This window comes from Chelon labrosus, assembly GCF_963514085.1.
Source record: "Chelon labrosus genome assembly, chromosome: 8".
NCBI lineage: Eukaryota > Metazoa > Chordata > Actinopteri > Mugiliformes > Mugilidae > Chelon > Chelon labrosus.
This window is the reverse complement of record NC_140358.1, coordinates 741836-762045: the sequence shown is the minus strand read 5'-3', so window position 1 is coordinate 762045 and position 20210 is coordinate 741836. Positions and strand designations below refer to the sequence as shown.

General features: G+C 40.7%; 1 protein-coding gene across 1 annotated transcript in view; it reads right to left on the bottom strand.

The window, feature by feature from the left end:
• LOC311491980 (F-BAR and double SH3 domains protein 1-like) overlaps positions 1 to 20210 on the bottom strand; it is a gene marked incomplete at its 5' end in the record, with an annotated part of 107086 nt that overhangs the window by 77835 nt on the left and 9041 nt on the right. Inside the window, 4 exons of the mRNA XM_084550075.1 lie at positions 102 to 197; positions 3480 to 3602; positions 19066 to 19194; positions 19376 to 19439. Coding sequence (XP_084406201.1) covers positions 102 to 197; positions 3480 to 3602; positions 19066 to 19194; positions 19376 to 19439 — 412 coding nt within the window. The remainder of the gene's footprint in view (positions 1 to 101; positions 198 to 3479; positions 3603 to 19065; positions 19195 to 19375; positions 19440 to 20210) is intronic.

Genomic DNA, 20210 nt, shown 5'->3' with positions numbered 1-20210 from the left:
AATGTTCAAGATGGTGAGGAGGGGCACAAAATCTGTCAGTCCCTTTACGAAATCTCCCTTCCCCCAAAGTTTACTGGTCCTCAGTCAGTACACACACATACCTTGTCACATGGAGCAGTGTGGAAGGTGAATTCAGGTGTTTTGCTGAAGGAAATAGATTCTTGCAGAAACTGTTGAATATTTCTCTCTCTGGTCACCTGACAACACAGCAACGAATTGCAGTTTATTAAGAATAACAAAAGTATTTATAGCTGGTTACAGAAAATTAATGAATGAAAAGTATTTATTTTTCATACATTCCCTGTGAGAAAAAAGTTGCATTATCGGCTGCATTCAGCAGAAGTTCTCACACAGTTTTGAAATTGTCAAGAGGTGACTTGTTGCACTGCTGCTGGGAGTTGTGCTGGGGCTGGGCAGCTAACTCACCCGCTTCTCATTATCCAAGGAAGCCCATAACACTACTTAAGGACTTTCAACTCTCCTACTCATCACCAGTTCTTCCGTTTAGGTCTGCAGAACCAGCCATCGTCTTTTTGTCAACCTTGGAAGTGAAATTCCTAATGTGCCTACCTTTTAATTTTTGATACAGGTGCAGAACAAGCTCCAGTATTTGCCAGCCAGCTTCGACAAACCCTTTTGTTTATTTCTGGAACTCTGGTCCAGCTTCTGTAAACTCCTGTTCGTTAAACTTCTGTCTTCAGTGTAATAGAAATGCCTTTTCTGTGTAAACAAAAACACCCAGTGTTTTCAATTCTGCTAGCTTTTTATGGTCTTTGACTGCTCAAAATTTCCAGGGAAATCTGGAGGCGTTCCTGTCACCTACTTCAGGCATTTTGAGTATGGGTTAAATTTAAACATCCCTTGTTAAAAGCCTCAGCCTTATAAGCATTCGAGCAGTCTATCTAGCCTTTTTCCCCTTCTTTTGTCTGAACTTCTAAAAACTTCTCTTGTCCTTTAAGTCAGTCATCTTATTTATTCTTTTTGTCCTGGCTTAATCTTAATCTTCTGTCTCAAAACTATGACATAAAGAGACCATGTATTTCTTTTTTTTCAGTGTACCATGAGATATGAGTTTTTTAAATAAAATTAACATAGAGGTTTGTAGGAAATAAAGTATCTTCTCAGAAACACTGGCAGACGATGTTATGAAGATCGTCGCTTTGTGTGGCCTGATTTCTTGGGTTTGAGTGACAGCAACGGCCCACAATCCCTGCAACGCTGTAGCCGCGGTCCTGCCCACATTCCTATAGACCCACGCATTACAGATGTTGTCAACAATGGCAACGCAGGCTGCTAAAAAGGTCAAAACTAGGGCATTCCAGTCCTCATGGACACGCGGTATTCAGCATTGCACTTGACGAAAGCGTGGATATGAATGACATCCCGCATTTGGCAGCCATGGCAAGGTACTGTGATTCAGCTGTCAGAGAGGAACTTGGCTGCTTGAAGTCGATGCCTGACACAACAAAAGGTGAAGACATAGCCAAGGCAGTAATTGCAAACACTTTCCCGATGTTAATCCCTCGTTCCTCAAAATGTTCAGTGACCACAGACGGCGCTCCTGCCATGGTTGGGAGACAAAAGGGAGCTATCAAATTCGGCCACCCCATCATGAAACTCCACTGCATGATACATCAAGAAAATCTGCATGCAAAAATGTTAAATTCGGATCTCAATGAAGTTATGGCCACGGTGGCAAAGATTATTAACTTTCATAGCGAAGCGATCCGCACTGGCGCACCAGCAGTTTCAGTCCCTGCTGGAGGACCTGGACAGACATACACAGATCTCCCTCTCCACTCAGCAGTGAGATGGCTAAGCTGCGGAAAAGTTCTGGAGTGATTTGTCAGCTGCTTTGACGCTATCAAGGCCTTTCTGGCTGAAACAGGCCAAAAGTATCCAGAACTTTAGGAGTGGATTGTGAAACTCGAGTTGAGTTGAGTTCACATTGCGAATTTGTGCATTTTAAAAGGTATAGACCAATGTTCCCTTTCTTGATCAAGCCCGACAGCTTTGATGGACACGATTTGGATGCTATTCTGATCGACTGGATGGATATAGAGTACATGGAAATGCAGCTGATTGAGCTGAAGAGGTCAACACTGTGGGTGACGAAGTTTGGAGCCCACATCCTTGCCTGCTGGGCATCTGCAGCTGAGAAATTCAGCTGTCTCCGGGACATTGCACTGGTGCTAAACATGTGCACAGTCCCACCCACAGTCAGTTAACAACAGAGCACTCTGAGGCATGTTTGCAACTCAAAGTAACTAACTACAAGCCCCAGATTACAGAGCTCAGCCAAGCAAAGCAGGGCCAGGGATCACACTGACTATCTGGTAAGCATCTGTTAATTGAATGGTGCCTCAGCCTACACTTGGTTTTAGTTTGCAGCCGTTTGTCCATGTCTTGAAATGTTGATGTGGCTATTTGTGGCTAATGTTATGATATAATACAGATATGGTACTATTATTGCTGTTTGGTTATGATAAACAGATATAGTAAAGTTGCACTGTGGTCTCAGTTTTGGCCTCTCTTCCCAGTGCAATATGTTAATGAAGCAGTGTTTTGAGTTAATAATGGAAAAATATCTTTAAAAATATGACTAAATGTGCTCTATATGGATGTAATAAAATCCCAGGTATATTGGAAATATATTAATATATTTTGTGTCATAATTTAACTTATTGTTATTGTTGATAATACCACACTGATTGAGAAAATTTCAAACTGGCACTCCATGTCACAAAGGTTGCCGAACCCTGACCTAGACTGATCAGTTGGTGGGTCAATTCTAAACCAAATTCTCCAAGTTTATATCATTTGGACAATTTACTGTGTTCCGTTGCATACAGACAAGTGCTGCACCAGTTGGCAAACTAATTGACGCTATGTTAAAGTTGTCCGCATGGCTGCTTTTTGTTAAGATGAAAAACAAGATTAGTATAAACAAATGGCAAATCACAGCTTTTGCAAATATCTTTAAAAATGGTATATCATTAAACAACAGTAGGCCAACTTGTCCGTGTTAGGATGCGCAACTTTCGTGTTTAATGATTAAAGTCTTTATCGGGCAGATGTACACTGGTCAGATCTTAAGGCGCTTATATGGTACTGCTTAGTTACATTTCTGGGGAGGTGCACGTCAGTTACAGCGCTAGGCTCTGTGAAGGTGTCTGTATTATCGCCGTAGCTTCTGCGTCAACTTAACGCAGAAGCCTAAACCACCTAAGTTTCTGACCTTCAGATTTCTGTGTGAAATTATATAATATGCTGCAAATATTATATTTCTCAAACACATTTTTTTTTATGTCAGACACATTTTATGTCTTACCTATGACCAATACCTGCAGCTTAAATGAAACTGATCACAAAGTGCAAATAATGACTTTCACTCTTGCAGATGGCAGGGCATCAGACTTTATATACTGTATTTTGTGAGAAAAGTCTGTCATTCATATGTTCACACACATAGTACAGACCTTAGCAGCACTGTCCCATATCCTGCTGTACAGTTTGTGCGTGGCCAGACAGGCATCCATCTCTGTCCCACAGAGCAGGGTGAAATAGCGTCTTAAATCATCATAAACATCGCCGTCCATTTGCTGATATGGGAAGTAGAGGAAAAGTATTAGTTTAAATAGTTTCACAACCACTTTCAACACTAGCTTTTAAGTGTACAGTATACACTACTAGAAAAAAACATGCTCCCAAGACAAAATGTTGCTTGTGGAACTACCCCTACATTATGTATGTTCTCTGTGGCTTGCATGCTCCTCTCAGGTACATGGCAGAATATTCTTCCAAGACCCCATGAATAATGTTTGGATCTGAAGGTGGGAAGATTTTAGGGATGCACCGAAATGAAAATTCTTGGCAGAAACCGAAAACCGGAAATGAGGAAACCAAGGCCGAAAACCGGAACACTGAAAGAAATTATTCTCTTACTTTCCGTGTGTGAAGTGTTGAATCTGCGTTTGCGGATCATCCAACGCGCACATTCATCCCTGCTCCCACTTACGTAATTTTGAGACATTCCTTTCGCATTTTTCCAATCCGATCCTTACGCGAAGGTCTCAACCCATGTGAGAGTCCCCCCCCCCCCCCAAAAAAACATATTCCAGTGGGTGGTGGTGTTGATCCTGCTTTACCGATGTACATTCGTTCCCCTGTCTAACACTGTCTAACATCTGGGACCACAGACCAGGAAATCAACAAAAAGTTAGTTTGGTTCTACATCAGTCAGTTCCATTCTTATGACCAAGATATCTCAGAAATACTAGGTGTTCAAGGGTCAAAGGCCAAGGTCTTTGCGACCACAGTAAACATGTTTTTGGCCAAGAATTCATATGATAATTATGACACAACAAATTCCACCAATGTCTGATTGGATAAAACGCAATGTTTTATATCAAAAAGGTTAAATGTCAACTTCACTGCGGGATCATAATGTTAAATTAAATTCTTAATTGTCTTTATACAGTGTTATATGAGTCTTAAAGGAACCGTATGTAAGAAATGTATTTCAATTAATCATAAAATGGCCCTGATATGTCACTAGACATGAAGAAATCATGTTCATTTCAAATACTTATATCACTGACAACAGTGGTCCGGCCAGGATATTGTCATTTAAAAGTGAGAGTTGCAGCCTTCAACTGATGTTGATGTTGTCATGTTGTGTTTTGGCCTGAGGCGCCACCCTCAAGCTATCTACTAATTACGAAGTCAGTAGAGTTTCGTCTTCCGGGTTGCCAGCTCTGCTCTTACCACAGCTGCAGCTACGAACGTGTCGGATATGTCATGGTTTGGTTTCTGTGTTCACGTTTTGAGTTTTGTTCATGTTTCTTGTCTCCCCGTTTCCTGTTTTACTTTGTTGAGTTTTTGATTTCCTGTTTTACTCCTTGTGTTTCTGTGTTGATTAAGTAATTGGTTTCACCCTGTGCCTCTTGATTTCTGTCACCTGTGTCTCGTCACCCCTTGGTTCCTTGTGTGTGCATATATAGCCCCGCCTTCCCCTTTGTTCCTGTCGCGTCATTCCCAATGGTTTCTTACTGTGAGTCCCTATGGTTTGTTACCCTGTGTGTTCTCCATGCTTCTAGTGTTTTTTGCTCCAGTGTTTTTGCTACTCCCGTGTGTCTCTAGTGCTCCCTGTTTTTTTTGTCTCGAGTCTTATGTTGCATTTTTGTCTTTTGAGAGTTTTTAGTTTTCCTTTGGTATTTGGAATTCCTGCTCTTCCAGCAGCGCCTTTTGTTTCCTTTTGTTTTATTAAACACCTGTTGCCGACTCCAGCCTCCTCACCTTTTGTCCTGCACTTGGGTCCTACCACCTCCCCCCTTGGATAAACCGTGACAGGATAAAACATGTATAACGTTACTAAACCTAAAAGACCTCGTTATGAATCCGAAATACGTCGTGACAAAGTCCGGAATGGCATGGAATTGACCCTCGACTTTTGGATGCTATATTCTACCATGTTTGTTGGTATAGGCTAAAAGCCTCGTGCTTCCGTATATATAGACAGTGGATTTTCCATGGTCGCCCGTGCTAAATGCGTTCATAAAAAGCTTTATATCGCACCACTAGCAAGGTATGAAAACAATCTATGTTCCGACTGAAATGTGGTATTACAGTACATCTTTACGAAATATTTGGCTAATCGCCATTAGTAGATTTTTGCGATACATAATTAGCCTACCTCGCAAAACATCTCTCATGAAGCATAAACTTTATTAACAGAAAAAGAAAACTTACTGTGTAGGACTCGTCACTTGCCATTGGAAGCTCCTTGTAGCAACCTACGTTCCTGCTGGATCCTGCAGCTTAGCTGGCAACCTCGAGTCAGGGGGGAGGCTGAGGGGATACACCGTTCTACAGTATTTTGAAAGTGATTGCAGTACCAGTTTTGGCCACAATCCTACATACGGTTCTTTTAACAAACATGAATTTAAGTCCAGAAGGCGGTGCGAGAGTGGAGGATGGAGCATACCATCTGCAGAGACCTGGAGTCAATACACAACAAGTGGTGCTGGACCAAGAAGATAGACAGAACAACAGCCTCCTCGCTCTGTTGAGATCAAGTGTTTCCGCTCCTTGAAGACAAACACAGAAGAAATGAGGGGCTTCTCCCTGCAGGCCATTTGGACCTAGATCCCAGATTTGACAACGTGTTTTGAATTTGGACAAATCACTGCAGACCAAGGTTATTCAACATCCATAAAATATTATGGATGTTGAATAACCTCGGCCTGCAGGCAATGTTTGTGTCGTTATGTTGCATTTGGCTTCACCAAAATTATCATTTGCAGCTTGCTAGCAGGCTTGTCGACTTAGCTTACAGTACGCACTAACTAACTACAAAACATTTTTCTGAAAGCTATGTATCTCTGGATTTGGCATGACACTCTATTTTAAGCTAGCAGGGACAGAAACCTTCATTTATTTCAATATTACAATGATCTGATCTGTTTTCACCAATTTCCATTGATTGTCATAAGACCTATGCTATCGGTCATTCCCCCATAGCAAAACTGCACTTGGCCCACATGCATGAATGAATTGCGGCCCTTATGTGGCCCACATCTGGCATCCAACATGTGTGCCACATAAGGCCCACAACTCAGCCAAACTGCAACCAGAGTTGGCCCTAATCTGGCCCCAAGGTGGGCCAAACCATTTTCAGAAGTGGTTCCTGATGTCAGCCTTAATTCAACCTTAACTCAGCCACTTAATTTATGTGCCATATTTGATCCAGATTATTTATATATATATATATATATATATATATATATCAACAAGTACAGTATTATAACTGTATTATAACTGTTTACTTAGTAACTGTTTACTTTTTTTTTTTAGTCATGTCAACACTGTACACACACCTGCACATTTAACAAACACATTTTTGTGTGATTAGGTACTATGGCTACTGCAATTCTATTAAAACTGATCCTGATGACAATATTCTGGTGTCAGACCTCAAGTGTTTCCCTTACATCTACTTCATAGGTTCGTCTATATCATTTAGTCAAAATGAATGTAACAGCAAAACAGTGCAGTCCATCCTTTCCTGGGCCGCATTTTAGGCTAACGCTAATCGTTAGCTAACGCTAACCATTAGCCACATAGTTAAACATTAGCGCCCCTTGTTGACATTCAGGCTAGACTCTAGACAGAAATTGTCTTTGTATGCCAACTGCCAACGCATTGTCTCAAAAACAAACGTTATCGTAAACACAAAACTGATGCATTTCACTCACCACGTCTTTGTTGTCTGTCTCACCGGAGTGCATGGGCAGCCATCAGTACTTCATAGAGTGGGGAACGAATGTACATCGGTAAAGCAGGATCAACACCACCACCTACTGGAATATTAATTTTTTTTTGGGGGGGGGGGGGGGGGGGGTGTTGACTCTTGCATGGGTTGAGACCTTCGCGTACGGATAGGATTGGAAAAATGCGAAAGGAATGTCTCAAAATTACGTAAGCGGAAGCAGGGATGAATGTGCGCGTTGGATGATCTGCAAACGCAGATTCAACACTTCACACACGGAAAGTAAGAGTTGCTAATGAAATTTCAAGACAGATGCAAATGCGAGAAGTGATATATTTGTACAAATTGGTATGATTTAGAGCGGCACAGTGGCGAGGTGGTTAGCACTGATGCCTCACAGCAAGAAGGTCACCGGTTCGAAATCCATGGGCCGGCTGGTCTTTCTGTGTGGAGTTTGCATGTTCTCCCTGTGTCTGCGTGGGTTCTCTCCGGGTACTCCGGCTTCCTCCCACCATCCAAAGACATGCTCATTAGGTTAACTGGTGACTCTAAATTGGCCGTAGGTGTGCGTGTGAGTGTGAATGGTTGTCTGTCTCTGTGTGTTGGCCCTGCGATGGACTGGCGACCTGTCCAGGGTGTGCCCCTGCCTCTCGCCCGATGGCAGCTGAGATGGGCTCCAGCAGACCCCCGTGACCCTTAATAGGACTAAATGGGTATAGAAGATGAATGAATGAATGAATGAATGGTATGATTTAGTTTCCAAACATTTGAATAACACCTTTGTGCAAATACCAATTTACAAGTCACGAATCTTGGCTTTGTGCTTGCAAATTAAATTTACAAGTCACGAATCTTGGCTTTGCGCTTGCAAATTCTATCATACGCGTGGATTTCGGTGTTTGCCTATACAAATAATATTGTGACATATCTCGCTCCATACCTGCACCGCTCTTGAAAATCCTTAGATGGATGTTTTTTTTTTGTTTTTTTTTTAATCTGTTGCCCTTTGTTATATATGTTGTGGGTCATGTGTAACTTTATTGCAATTTAATTCAAATGACCGGCATCCTAATTTTATTTCCATAACCGCTGTGTTATGATGGCGGGGTTGTTTTAGCTCCACGGTCATTTAAAGTTGCTGCAATTTTTCAAAAAAAACGTCCGCCACAGATGGAGTGGGCGTGCTCGGAGGGATTTTCCTTTTTTGTGCCGCTGCCACATCCCTCTTATATTCAGCATAGCGATAGGGCAATGGTGCTGCATCCTATCCTTGTTTGGTCACGCCCACCACATGGCATCACGCCAGCATCTGTGCACATTCTGCACAACACGCCTGCTGTCACAGTCACACTAAATGATGGACCTTGGTGGCAGCGGCAAAGGCCTTGGTGGTCGGAAACGACAAGATGATCTATGGCAGGGGTGCTCATTACGTCGATCGCTAAGGTAGTGCGGGTAGATCGCGTGCCACTGAAATTTTTTTAGATGTTAGTCTAAAACATTTATCTGTTGCAACTCCAAAACAAATAGCAAGACAAACGTTCATCTTTATTTATTTTTACTTTATATTTGCAACATGCCCCCCACTGCGCAAAGACACGTTCAAAGAACGTCTTTTCAACGTCGTTTTTGCACGTCTAAGTTTGGTCCTCTGAAGGTGCACACCGTGACACCAGACGACGTCTTTTTCCGACGTCAAGTGAACGTCCGTTAATGACGTCCACAGTACCTCTGTATAGGAGCCAGTTGTAGTCCAAATGTGGTCTTCTAGACGTCGTTTCTACGTCAAATTTAAACTCATTTTAGACTACAGTCAGGTCTACAATAAATCACAATCCAATCCCGACAGTTTTTTCCCCAATCTTTATTGCAAACGTCAGTCTTAGGCAGCATAAAATGCAGTACAATTTGTGAAAAAGTGGTAACATACAATAAATAAAATTACCATCGTCTGTGAATAAAAATGTAATACAAATAGAACAATAAAATATAATAATAAAAATAAAAGTAAAAACCCAACTGAGCCCTGAAGTAATTGGGGCTGACCCGATTTGAATGAAAAAAAAAAAAAGTGTCACATTTGCAAATCTGGTTACACGCACATGGATTGAAATACACATTTGCAGATAGTTTTGCTACAATGGCCCCATAGCTCTGATGCATGTGTCCTTATGCAGTCTGCAGTTGCCCGATTATCAAATAGGATGACTCGCTCTGCACAAGTAGAAAAAGACAAATGATTAGCATCGAAACGGCAATTAACACCCCCAGCTTTTTTAGAATGCGTCCGTATTTGCCGGAAAAAAACAACAAGAACAGTTATCCCAACAATGGCGGCCAGCCAAAGTCTCGCACAGAAATAAATACTATCGCTCTGATAATTATAGTGACTGAACAACTGTTGTTTGCAATGTTGTTCACGTTAAAGCTTCTGCAAACGTTAGCATGATGGTCGTGTTCAAAAGCTAACGAGCTGATGGGAAAAGATGCAATGCTAATTGTAGCAACTGTTTAGATTAATACGACAAAGCTAAATCTGCAAACACTATAAATGAACATAAAGTTAACTAGGCAGTATGGGTTGACCGAACTTACCTGCAATTTAGTGAACAATGATTTAGAACAGCTAGTAGTAGAGGTCGTAGCCTACGGTGCAGACTCGGCCATTGCTTCCACAGAAGAGGAACAACTGGGCAATCGGAGTGGCTCTTATGGTGTACGTTGTGATGACACAATGCCTCAGCCAGTTAGAGTGGCGTTGACTGGTTCAAATCATAATGGTCGGATCCCGCACAGCCTACACCCTGCGAATTCGCACATATTTCGCCCGATATGACTGTGGCGCAGAACTCAGTTAAATTTAGCCAGACCGGATTGGTTGCACAAACTACGGTCCAGAGACCCTTAAATAAACCAGTAGGAAAAATACGAAAATGTAAAATAACAAAATATCAAGTACTCAATAAATAAAAAATAAATAATTTTTAATCTCAAATCAACAATCAACAATGAATATGAATATAAATTATTAATCATTCATATTGATTAATCATGTTGATAACAACAAGTTTGATATTTATCTTAAATAAAATAGACATACTCACCTCAGACGAACTAGTCGGGGGTCCCACCATCACTGGTACTGTCTGCGGTTGCGCACTAACCGCTTTTAGGCTGTACCAAAGACTTACTGGACCAAAGATTTTTAATTTTTTTTAAATAATCTTAAATTAAAAATAGATATTAATATCGACGTGGTCCTCTGTTGAGATCAGTGTTGTAACTAAACGAGAAGCGAGTTATATCAGTAAAGATTAATTTTCCCTAAAGGAAAGATATAGCTCACTTCGCCCAGAGCCCAGATTTCCCATTTTCCCAGTGACACTTAAAGGCGCCATGCATTTGTGGATATGCAGTTCCGAGCAGCGTGAAAATAGTCTCAAAACTCCGTGTGCGTGCGCAGCCTGATCTGTCCGTATCTGCCGATCCGTATGCGTGGGTTTAGACACTCACAAGCGCAGGAAGTCTTTTGAAAACGAAAAGGATGAGCTTTGTGAAGTTGAACGATCTGATTTGTGAATTTGCAATACAATCACACACGTTCAGATAGCTTGGTACGCATTTGTGACACCCAGAATTCACACACAAATCGTTGTACGCACACACAAATCGATATTGTATATGTACGGGTTGACTGGAGAAATTTCGCTGTCATCCATCCATCCATCCATACATACACACACACAAATCGTTCTACGCGCACACAAATCGTTGTACGCATTTGTGAATGTCATGTTTCACGTGTGGGTCATGGAATACGCATTTGTGACAATTTTGAGACTAATTTCACTCCATACCTATGCGCCCTCTAATGGTCGGTGCTGAGTCACTCTCTTCTCAGGCCCCAGATGACAGACAGATTTTTCAGCATATTTTATCCTTTTTAAGACTTTTATGAAAACAGTTGATGAAAATATATTTACCAATGCAGAAACCATTCACAATTGCCAAACTAGGCTAAAATAGAAGACTCAGAGTAAAACTAAATGAAGAGTCATTCAGGAGCCGTAAGAGTTGTCTCTTCTAAGGGACTAGTTTATTGTTCACTCCTGATTTGTTGTGTGTTAAGTTAAATATTAAAAGATGTCAGTGTATTGTTTTGAACAGAGTCATTTTATTATCAATGATATGAAGTTTTATTAAGTTTGGCTATATACTTCACAAAATATTAGTTTTGGAGTTATACTGTGCCAGTGTGTAAAATTTAATTAGCTGTTAACTTTGCAATCAATAACCCTGCTAAAGTTGGTTTGAAAACTTTTCACTATCTTTGTCCATAAAGATACATGCCAAGTTTGGTGAGAACTGGATGAATGGGCAAGGAGGAGTTTATTTTGCTCTGAGATGCAATTTTTTTCAAAATGGTGGAAAAATATGGAAAGAAAAATAATAGGGATTCTGCAATGTTGTTGCATGGACCCCTAAATATGTGAACAAAAAGCACAGATGAATTACAATTTTAATCGAAATGAGCAGGAGCTTCCAAACTCACGTCCTCTGTTATGGCTCAACAGCGCCCCACTGGATCAGTTAAGTTTATTTCTCGGAACATAAATGGATGCAGCAATCCTATCAAAAGGAGGAAGATTCTATCATTTTTTAAATAATCAGGCAAATATAGTTTTTATACAGGAAATCCACATTTAAAGTTGGATGGGTGGGACATGTGTTCCATAGCTCATTCTCAAGCAAATGTAACGGTGTTCTGATTCTGGTTCACAAGATCATAAGTTTTACTTTGTTAAAACAAACTAAAAATGCAGAGGGTAGGATTGTCTGTTTTGAAGCAGTAGTGGAGGGAGTGCCACTTGTATTATGTAACATATATGCACCCAATAAGGGAGACCACAATTTTTTCCATGAGGTAAATAGAATATTATTCTAGCTGGTGATGTAGTGATGTAATGAATCCAGTATTGGATAAGAGCTCATTCAGACCTCTTCCTAACAAAGGAGACAGAGGCCTTGCATATGTTGAATAGAGATGTAGGAGTAATAGATATATGGAGACTGACAAACCCAAATGTGCAGGATTTTACTTTTTTTCCCCACTGTCATAAAACGTTTTCCAGGATAGATTTTTTTCTTATAAATACTTCTCTGGCAGACAATGTGGCCAGCTGTGACATAAAAGCAATTTCTATTATAGTTCATGCACCAGTCGAACTATTCATTAAGGCCAATCTAAAGGCTGAGAGGAGGGGTACAGGGAGATTAAATATTGCATTATTGTCAGACTCAACTTTTAGAAAGACAAAAGAGGAAGATTTAAAAACCTTCTTTGAAATCAACATTGGTAGCACTGAAGAAATAGTTACTGTGTGGGAAGTCTGAAATGCATATATAAGAGAGACATTTATAGCACAAGCCACTAAGAAGAAGAGAGAGAATCTTAGCAGGATTAAAGAAGTGGAAAAAGAAATAAAAGATAAGGAGCTAGATTTCAGGAACACAGCGAGCCTAAATACTCTTTACATGAGATATATAATTAAAAAACAGAATATGCACTTTACAGATTAAAAACAAACTTTCATGAAAGGAGGAGAAAAAAATGGGGAAATTATTGGCGAGACAGTTAAAGGAAAGAATCTGTACTAATGCCATACCAGTTATAAAACAGAGGGATAAACAATTCTTTGCTGCTAATGATATAAACAGGATATTCTGAAAATATTGTGAAAAGTTACCTACATCTTCCATAGCTCCCAACACCTGTATAGAGCAGTTTCTCCTTAAAATACAGTACCAGTCAAAAGTTTGGACACACCCTCTCATTTAATGTTTTTTCTTTATTTTCATAACTATTTACATTGTAGATTCTCACTGAAGACATCAAAACTATGAATCAACACATATGGAATTATGTAGTAAACAGAAAAGTGTGAAATAACTCTAAATATGATTCATATTTTAGAGTCCTCAAAGTAGCCACCCTTTGCTTTGTTGACAGCGCTACAAACCCTTGGACTTCTCTCAATGAGCTTCATGATGAAGTCACCTGAAATGGTTTTCACTTCACAGGTGTGCCTTGTCAGGGTTCATTTGTGGAATTTCTTGCCTTCTTAATGGGGTTGGGACCATCAGTAGTGTTGTACAGAAGTCAGGTTGGTACACAGCTGACAGCCCTATTTGACAACTCTTAGAATTCATATTATGGCAAGAACCAGTCTTCTAAGTAAAGAGAAACGACTGTCCATCATTACTTTAAGAAATTAAGCTTAGTCAGTCAGGAAAAAGTTGCAAAAACCATCAAGCGCTACGACGAAACTGGCTCACATGAGGACCGCCTCAGGAAAGGAAGACCAAGAGTCACCTCTGCTCCTGAGGATAAGTTCATCCGAGTCACCAGCCTCAGAAATCGCCAAGTTAATAGCACCTCAGATTAGATCCCAAATCAATGCCACACAGAGTTCTAGTAGCAGACACATCTCTACATCAACTGTTCGGAGCAGACTGCACCAATCAGGCCTTTATGGTCAAATAACTGCTAGAAAACCACTACTAAGGAAAAGCAACAAGAAGAAGAGATTTGTTTGGGCCAAGAAACACAAGGAATGGACATTAGACCAGTGGAAATCTGTGCTTTGGTCTGAGTACAAATTTGAGATTTTTGTTTCCAACCGCCATGTCTTTGTGCGACGCAGAAAAGGTTAACGGATGGTCTCTACATGCATGGTTCCAAAAAATTGAAGGCACAGCATGGCTACCACAGCATACTGCAGCAACATGCTATTCCATCTGGTTTGCATTTAGTTGGACCATCATTTATTTTTCAACAGGACAATGACAAACACACCTCAAGGCTGTGTAAGGGTTATTTGATCAAGAAGGAGAGTAATGGAGTGCTGCACCAGAAGACCTGGCTTCCACAGTCACCTGACCTAAACCCAATTGAGATGGTTTGAGATGAGATGGACCGCAGAGTGAAGGCAAAGGGGCAAACAACTGCTCAGCATCTCTGGGAGCTCCTTCACGACTGTTGGAAAACCATTTCAAGTGACTACCTCATAAAGCTCATCGAGAGAATGCCAAGAGTGTGGCTATTTTGAAGAAGTTATTTCACACGTTTTTTGTTTACTACATAATTCCGTATGTGTTGATTTATAGTTTCAATGCCTTAAGTGAGAATCTACAATGTAAATAATCGTGAAAATAAAGAAAAAACATTAAATGAGAGGGTGTGCCCAAACTTTTGACTGGTAGTGTAGATGTACCTGTCAAGTAGGGGTTGCGAGGTAAGGGGGTTAGGACCCAAATGCAGGACTCAGAGGTCTGAGGTGGGAGTTGGCGAAAAGGTTTTTAATAAAAAAAAAAATTAAAAAAAATGACAAAAACCAAAAGTGCTGCAGACACAGCAGGATATCCAAAAAAAAACATGAAAACTAAAACAAGACATGAAAATCTATGGCATGGAAGACACGAACGAGGCATAGAATCTATGACAAGACAAGGAACAAAGGGGAAGGCAGGGCTATATATACACACACGAGGAACAGAGGGGTGACGAGACACTGCAATGACCTACTCAAAAGGGAAAACACATGGAGTAACACATAACAGGAAATCAAGAACTTAACAAAATAAAACAGGAAACAGAAAAAGTAAACACTAAACCATGACAATAAAAAAAACAAGAACTTAACAAAATAAAATAAACAGAAACCCAAGAAACTAATCAAATCATGACATAAAACCATGACAGAAGAAAACCATGACAGTACCCAAGTTTCAACCTCAGGAGGCAGCTGGATTGGAATCACCCATAACCAAAGCTGATATAAGGAAGGCAATTTCTTCAATGAAAAATGGGAAGTCACCAGGTTATGACGGACTCCCAGTGGAATATTATAAAGCCTTTGCAGATATCGTCATACCAGTATTACACAGGGTATATCAGGAGATGTTTGATAAGGGTTGTGTAGCACCAACTTTTAATGAAGCTGTAATCTCACTAATTCCTAAATAAAATGGGCAAGGATGTGGCAGATCCCTCCAATTTTAGACCTATAAATTTGCTTAATCTTGATTGTAAGGTGTAAGGTTAAAATTTTAGCGACACGTTTACAATTCGCCTTTGGCTAAGCCCCGCCCCCCTTAGTCACTGTTGCTACGTCCGACATTCTCTTCTGGGCTGTGGTTTTCTGGTTATCTATAAGGCTCTGGTATCAACATGGCTTATGCTGTGACAGCTCTTCCTGCTGAACTTTAGTCAAACTTTTATAAAGCAGCAAATAAAGTGTCCGACAGAAGTAGGCAAAAGGGGCTGCAATATGCGTTCGAAGGCTATATTCAGGACATACAAGTGAAACGCAACGAACAACAAGGCATCCAAATAGAGGCAAAAGCATACCGGTCACAGTCAAAAAATGAACCACCGCATATCCTATTAATCGAGACGGAGGCTGGGACTGACAATATCAAGGAGCAACACTGTTCATGCAAAGCTGGGTACGTCTCTATTCACTTCTATAATCGTTATTACGAAGCAAACGGACTAACGTTACGCACGTATAACGTTGTATTTCTTCAGCGTGTGCTGGCGTATCAACAACTATGCAACTTAAGCTGATGTTTTGGTTAGCTCCACAGGGTTTTGCGCGCACATCATTGGGCTTATCCATACCCTGGATATATGGGGCGTTCTATTTGTCCACCGAACTCGGTTTCCGAGTCGGTTTCCGGAGTTACGAACCGGAAGTTGCAAATAGAACGCCCCCGAGGTCGTATATACAGGTCGTCAACTCGTCGAGGCTCAGAGGACCCCGAGTTCAGTTTCCAAGATGGCTACCACGAGCATCACACATAGTAAACATTGTGGTTTTCTACTATTTTAAGCACTTTTGTCTTTGTTGTAACCAAATGTAGAAGTCGTACACATAGCAGTGTATACGGTTACCTAATAGGCATGTCGCTACAGCTAAATACCGCTTAATAAGTTATTTTGTAGCTTGTGCAGTTTAAATTGGCTAGAGACGCTCCATGTTGCTATGACAACAATGCCGAGTCTTGAGCAGAAAGCGGAGCAGTAGCCTATCGTTAACGTTAATCAAAACGGAATATTCAGATATCAAACTGTGAAATATGTTTGTGTAATATGTAGTGAACGTGAAATCCGCCGTGGTTGCACTGTAAACGAGATAAACACTATAAATGTTACGAACCGTCCAAACTGCCTAGTGCAACCAAGCACATTGAACCACATTGATGAACCACAAACTTTCTCCGACCTGTCGTAACCAGAATGCAAAAACCCGCTGTAACTTGTTTTCCGACACGGATGGGACGTCACTCCCGAGTTGCAAGTCGCGCTTACAAGACAAATAGAACGCACCAGGCTATACCGACAGTATAGCCTGCCGAGACCGAAAATATGAGACGCCTGCGTTAAAGTCAATGGAGCGCTGTGGAAAAAGCGTCGGACCCCTGTGGGAGCTCTCTTGGCTGTGATTGGTCAATCTACATTCTAGGGTGTGGCTTAGCCAAAGGTGAATTGGTACTACCGAATATCGTTCACCCCAGTCAGGCTTTCACGAAAAATAGAACTTCGACTGATATTGTTAGACTCCTGCTACACTTAATGTGGCTGAGTAAATCCCAAATTTTTCCTATTACTGCTATTTCTCTGGATGCAGAGAAGGACTTTGATAGGGTTGAGTGGAAACTTCTGCTTTCCGGCTCATTTTGACTTCAACTCTATAATTTCATTAAATGGATAAAAATGTTGTATAAAAAACCTAAGGCAGCAGTGATGACAAACGGGATAATCTCCCCTTTCTTTAATTTGACCCGAGGAACTCGACAGGGATGCTCATTGAGCCCATTATTGTTCATCATCATCATTTGGACATAAATTATTATTATATGCTGATGATATTTTATCAGTAGTATCTGAGCTTTTGACTTCTTTGCCACATCTGATGGACACCATACAATCCTTTTCAAATTTTTCAGGCTATTCCATCAATTGGAGCAAATCTGAGGCAATGCCTCTCTCTACTTCATTTATGGCAGAGAAGTTTAATTTTAGGTGGGTACGCAAGGGAATGAAATATCTTGGCATCAAACTTTATGATAATATGGGCGAAATAGTGGCACTAAACTTTAACCCCATGCTTCAAAAGATAAAAACAAACCTTGATAAGTGGGAAAAACTCACATTGTGGGGAAAAATTAATGTTAAAACAAATGATAGGTGCCCCACAGTTTAGGTATGTCGCAATGATGTTACCAATTAGGATACCATCAACCACTTTTAGACAGCTGGATGATGCAATAAAGCATTTTCTATGGGTCGGAAAAAGACCATGAATAAAACTGAGAAAGTTATGTGCATATAAAGAGAAGGGAGGGCTGGGCCTCCCAGATCTTAGATTGTATTATTAAGCTTTTGAGATTGCGAAAATAGCAAGGTACTGGCAAGTTACGGAGGACAACGCAGCTTGGATGGAGGTAGAAAAGGAGAGATGCTCGCCTTTCCAAACCATGGAGGTGTTATCACAAAAAAGGTCTAACATCACAGATCCAATACTACTACATTCAAGGGATGTTTGGACCAGAGTGCATAAAATGTTTAGAATTACACACACACTACAAAGATACTCATCACTGTGGAATAATCCTGATGTCTGTATTGGAAGGAAATCTGTGTATTGGAAACAGTGGCACTCAAAAGGTTTTAAGCGTCATTAGTGATCTTTTCGAAGATCACTAATGACGAAGATTTAGTTGGAAAAGACAACTTTTGGATTTTTTTTTGCAAATAAGGAGTTGCATTATCTCAAAGCCACACAATGTTGTGGATAACATGGTGATAGACCATATATATACATACATATATGAAACTTCCACTTGGAAAACGAAAAGCCTGACAATTTCATAAACTTGCAAATTCTTCTCTCGGCAATGACTCTAACTAGCTAAAGATGATTTGGCGGAGGGACCTTGATAGAGAGATTGAAGATGATAAATAGGCAATAACTGTGGTAAGGTGAAGGGTAAACTAACGCAATACAACATATTACATGGATACTATTATACACCATCTAGACTGTATAAGATGAAACATTTGGGTGATGACTTGTGTTGGAAATGCAAAAAAGAATCAGATCTTTCTGGACTCAGATTCTAATTATTTTGAGTAGCAAATCCAGAGCTCTGCTTACTGGGGGATAAATCTCAGCTACCCAATATAACCAAATGCAACTTTTTGGTAAACAGCTTGTTGAGTCATTTTAAGACATTGGGAGGCATCAGAGATTCCACGGGTGAAATGACTGAAACAGCATCCTATGAATGTTTGCTCAGAATATTAAATGATGACAGGTTTTGGGACTACTTAAAGGTGGATACAGACCCCCGCTAGGATTCTGTTTGGTATGTAGAAGCATGTTAGGTATGTATTTGTGTGCAGGTATGCATGTATGGACGAATGGGTGCACGTACAGGTTCATGTTCACGAGACAAAAATATGTTGAGTCTGTCTTCAGAATTACTTAACTTATGTTTCTCCATACAGAACAGGTAGTGTACAATTAAGTTTGCCATGTGTTGAAAAGTTCAACAAAAACTTTTTTTTGAATTTCAAAAAATAAGGGTGCAATTTGTGTAGTAGTAATTAAGTAGTTACAGTGTTTTAGTTAACCTTCCTCCATTTAGTATGCTACCGTGTGTGTGTGTGTGTCTGTGTGTGTGTGTGCAAGTGCGTGTGGGTGTGTGCGGGTGTGTGTGTGTGTTACCTTCATTATAAGTGGTAGGTCATTAGTGTAATAGTGCCTCTGATGAGCGTTCACAGCTGCTAATGTCAGTAGATACTCATTACGAGCTTCAGTCACACGGTTGTCACACTCTTTCTTCCTGGCAGTGAGCTGCAAACATACACACAGTATTTGCTGTACTATCCCTGTAGGACATTCCATTGACAGAATATATTACCTTAGTCTCTTAACTCAATCCTAACCATCACAGCTGATTCTAATTTGAATCCCAACTCTAAAACCAAACAAGGAAGCAGGGCAGTCTCATGGGCACCAAAGAACAGTTCATTACCTTAGCAGTCATCTTTTGAAGTCCTGCTTTAAAATGGAAAATCCCATGTTCACTCTTTCTGGCTCTGACAGACAATGAAAAATAAGAATATATATATACAGGTCCTTCTCAAAAAATCAGCTTATTGTGATAAAGTTCATTCTTTTCCATAATGTAATGATAAAAATCAAACTTTCATATATTTTAGATTCATTGCACACCAACTGAAATATTTCAGGTCTTTTATTGTTTTAATACTGATGATTATAAGAGGGTAAGACACAGAAAGAAATTTCTGAACGAATAGGCTGTTCCCAGAGTGCCGTATCAAGGCACCTCAGTGGGAAGTCTGTGGGAAGGAAAAAGTGTGGCAGAAAACGCTGCACGACGAGAAGAGGTGACCGGACCCTGAGGAAGATTGTGGAGAAGGGCCGATTCCAGACCTTGGGGGACCTGCGGAAGCAGTGGACTGAGTCTGGAGTAGAAACATCCAGAGCCACCGTGCACAGGCGTGTGCAGGAAATGGGCTACAGGTGCCGCATTCCCCAGGTCAAGCCACTTTTGAACCAGAAACAGCGGCAGAAGCGCCTGACCTGGGCTACAGAGAAGCAGCACTGGACTGTTGCTCAGTGGTCCACAGTACTTTTTTCGGATGAAAGCAAATTTTGCATGTCATTCGGAAATCAAGGTGCCAGAGTCTGGAGGAAGACTGGGGAGAAGGAAATGCCAAAATGCCTGAAGTCCAGTGTCAAGTACCCACAGTCAGTGATGGTCTGGGGTGCCATGTCAGCTGCTGGTGTTGGTCCACTGTGTTTTATCAAGGGCAGGGTCAATGCAGCTAGCTATCAGGAGATTT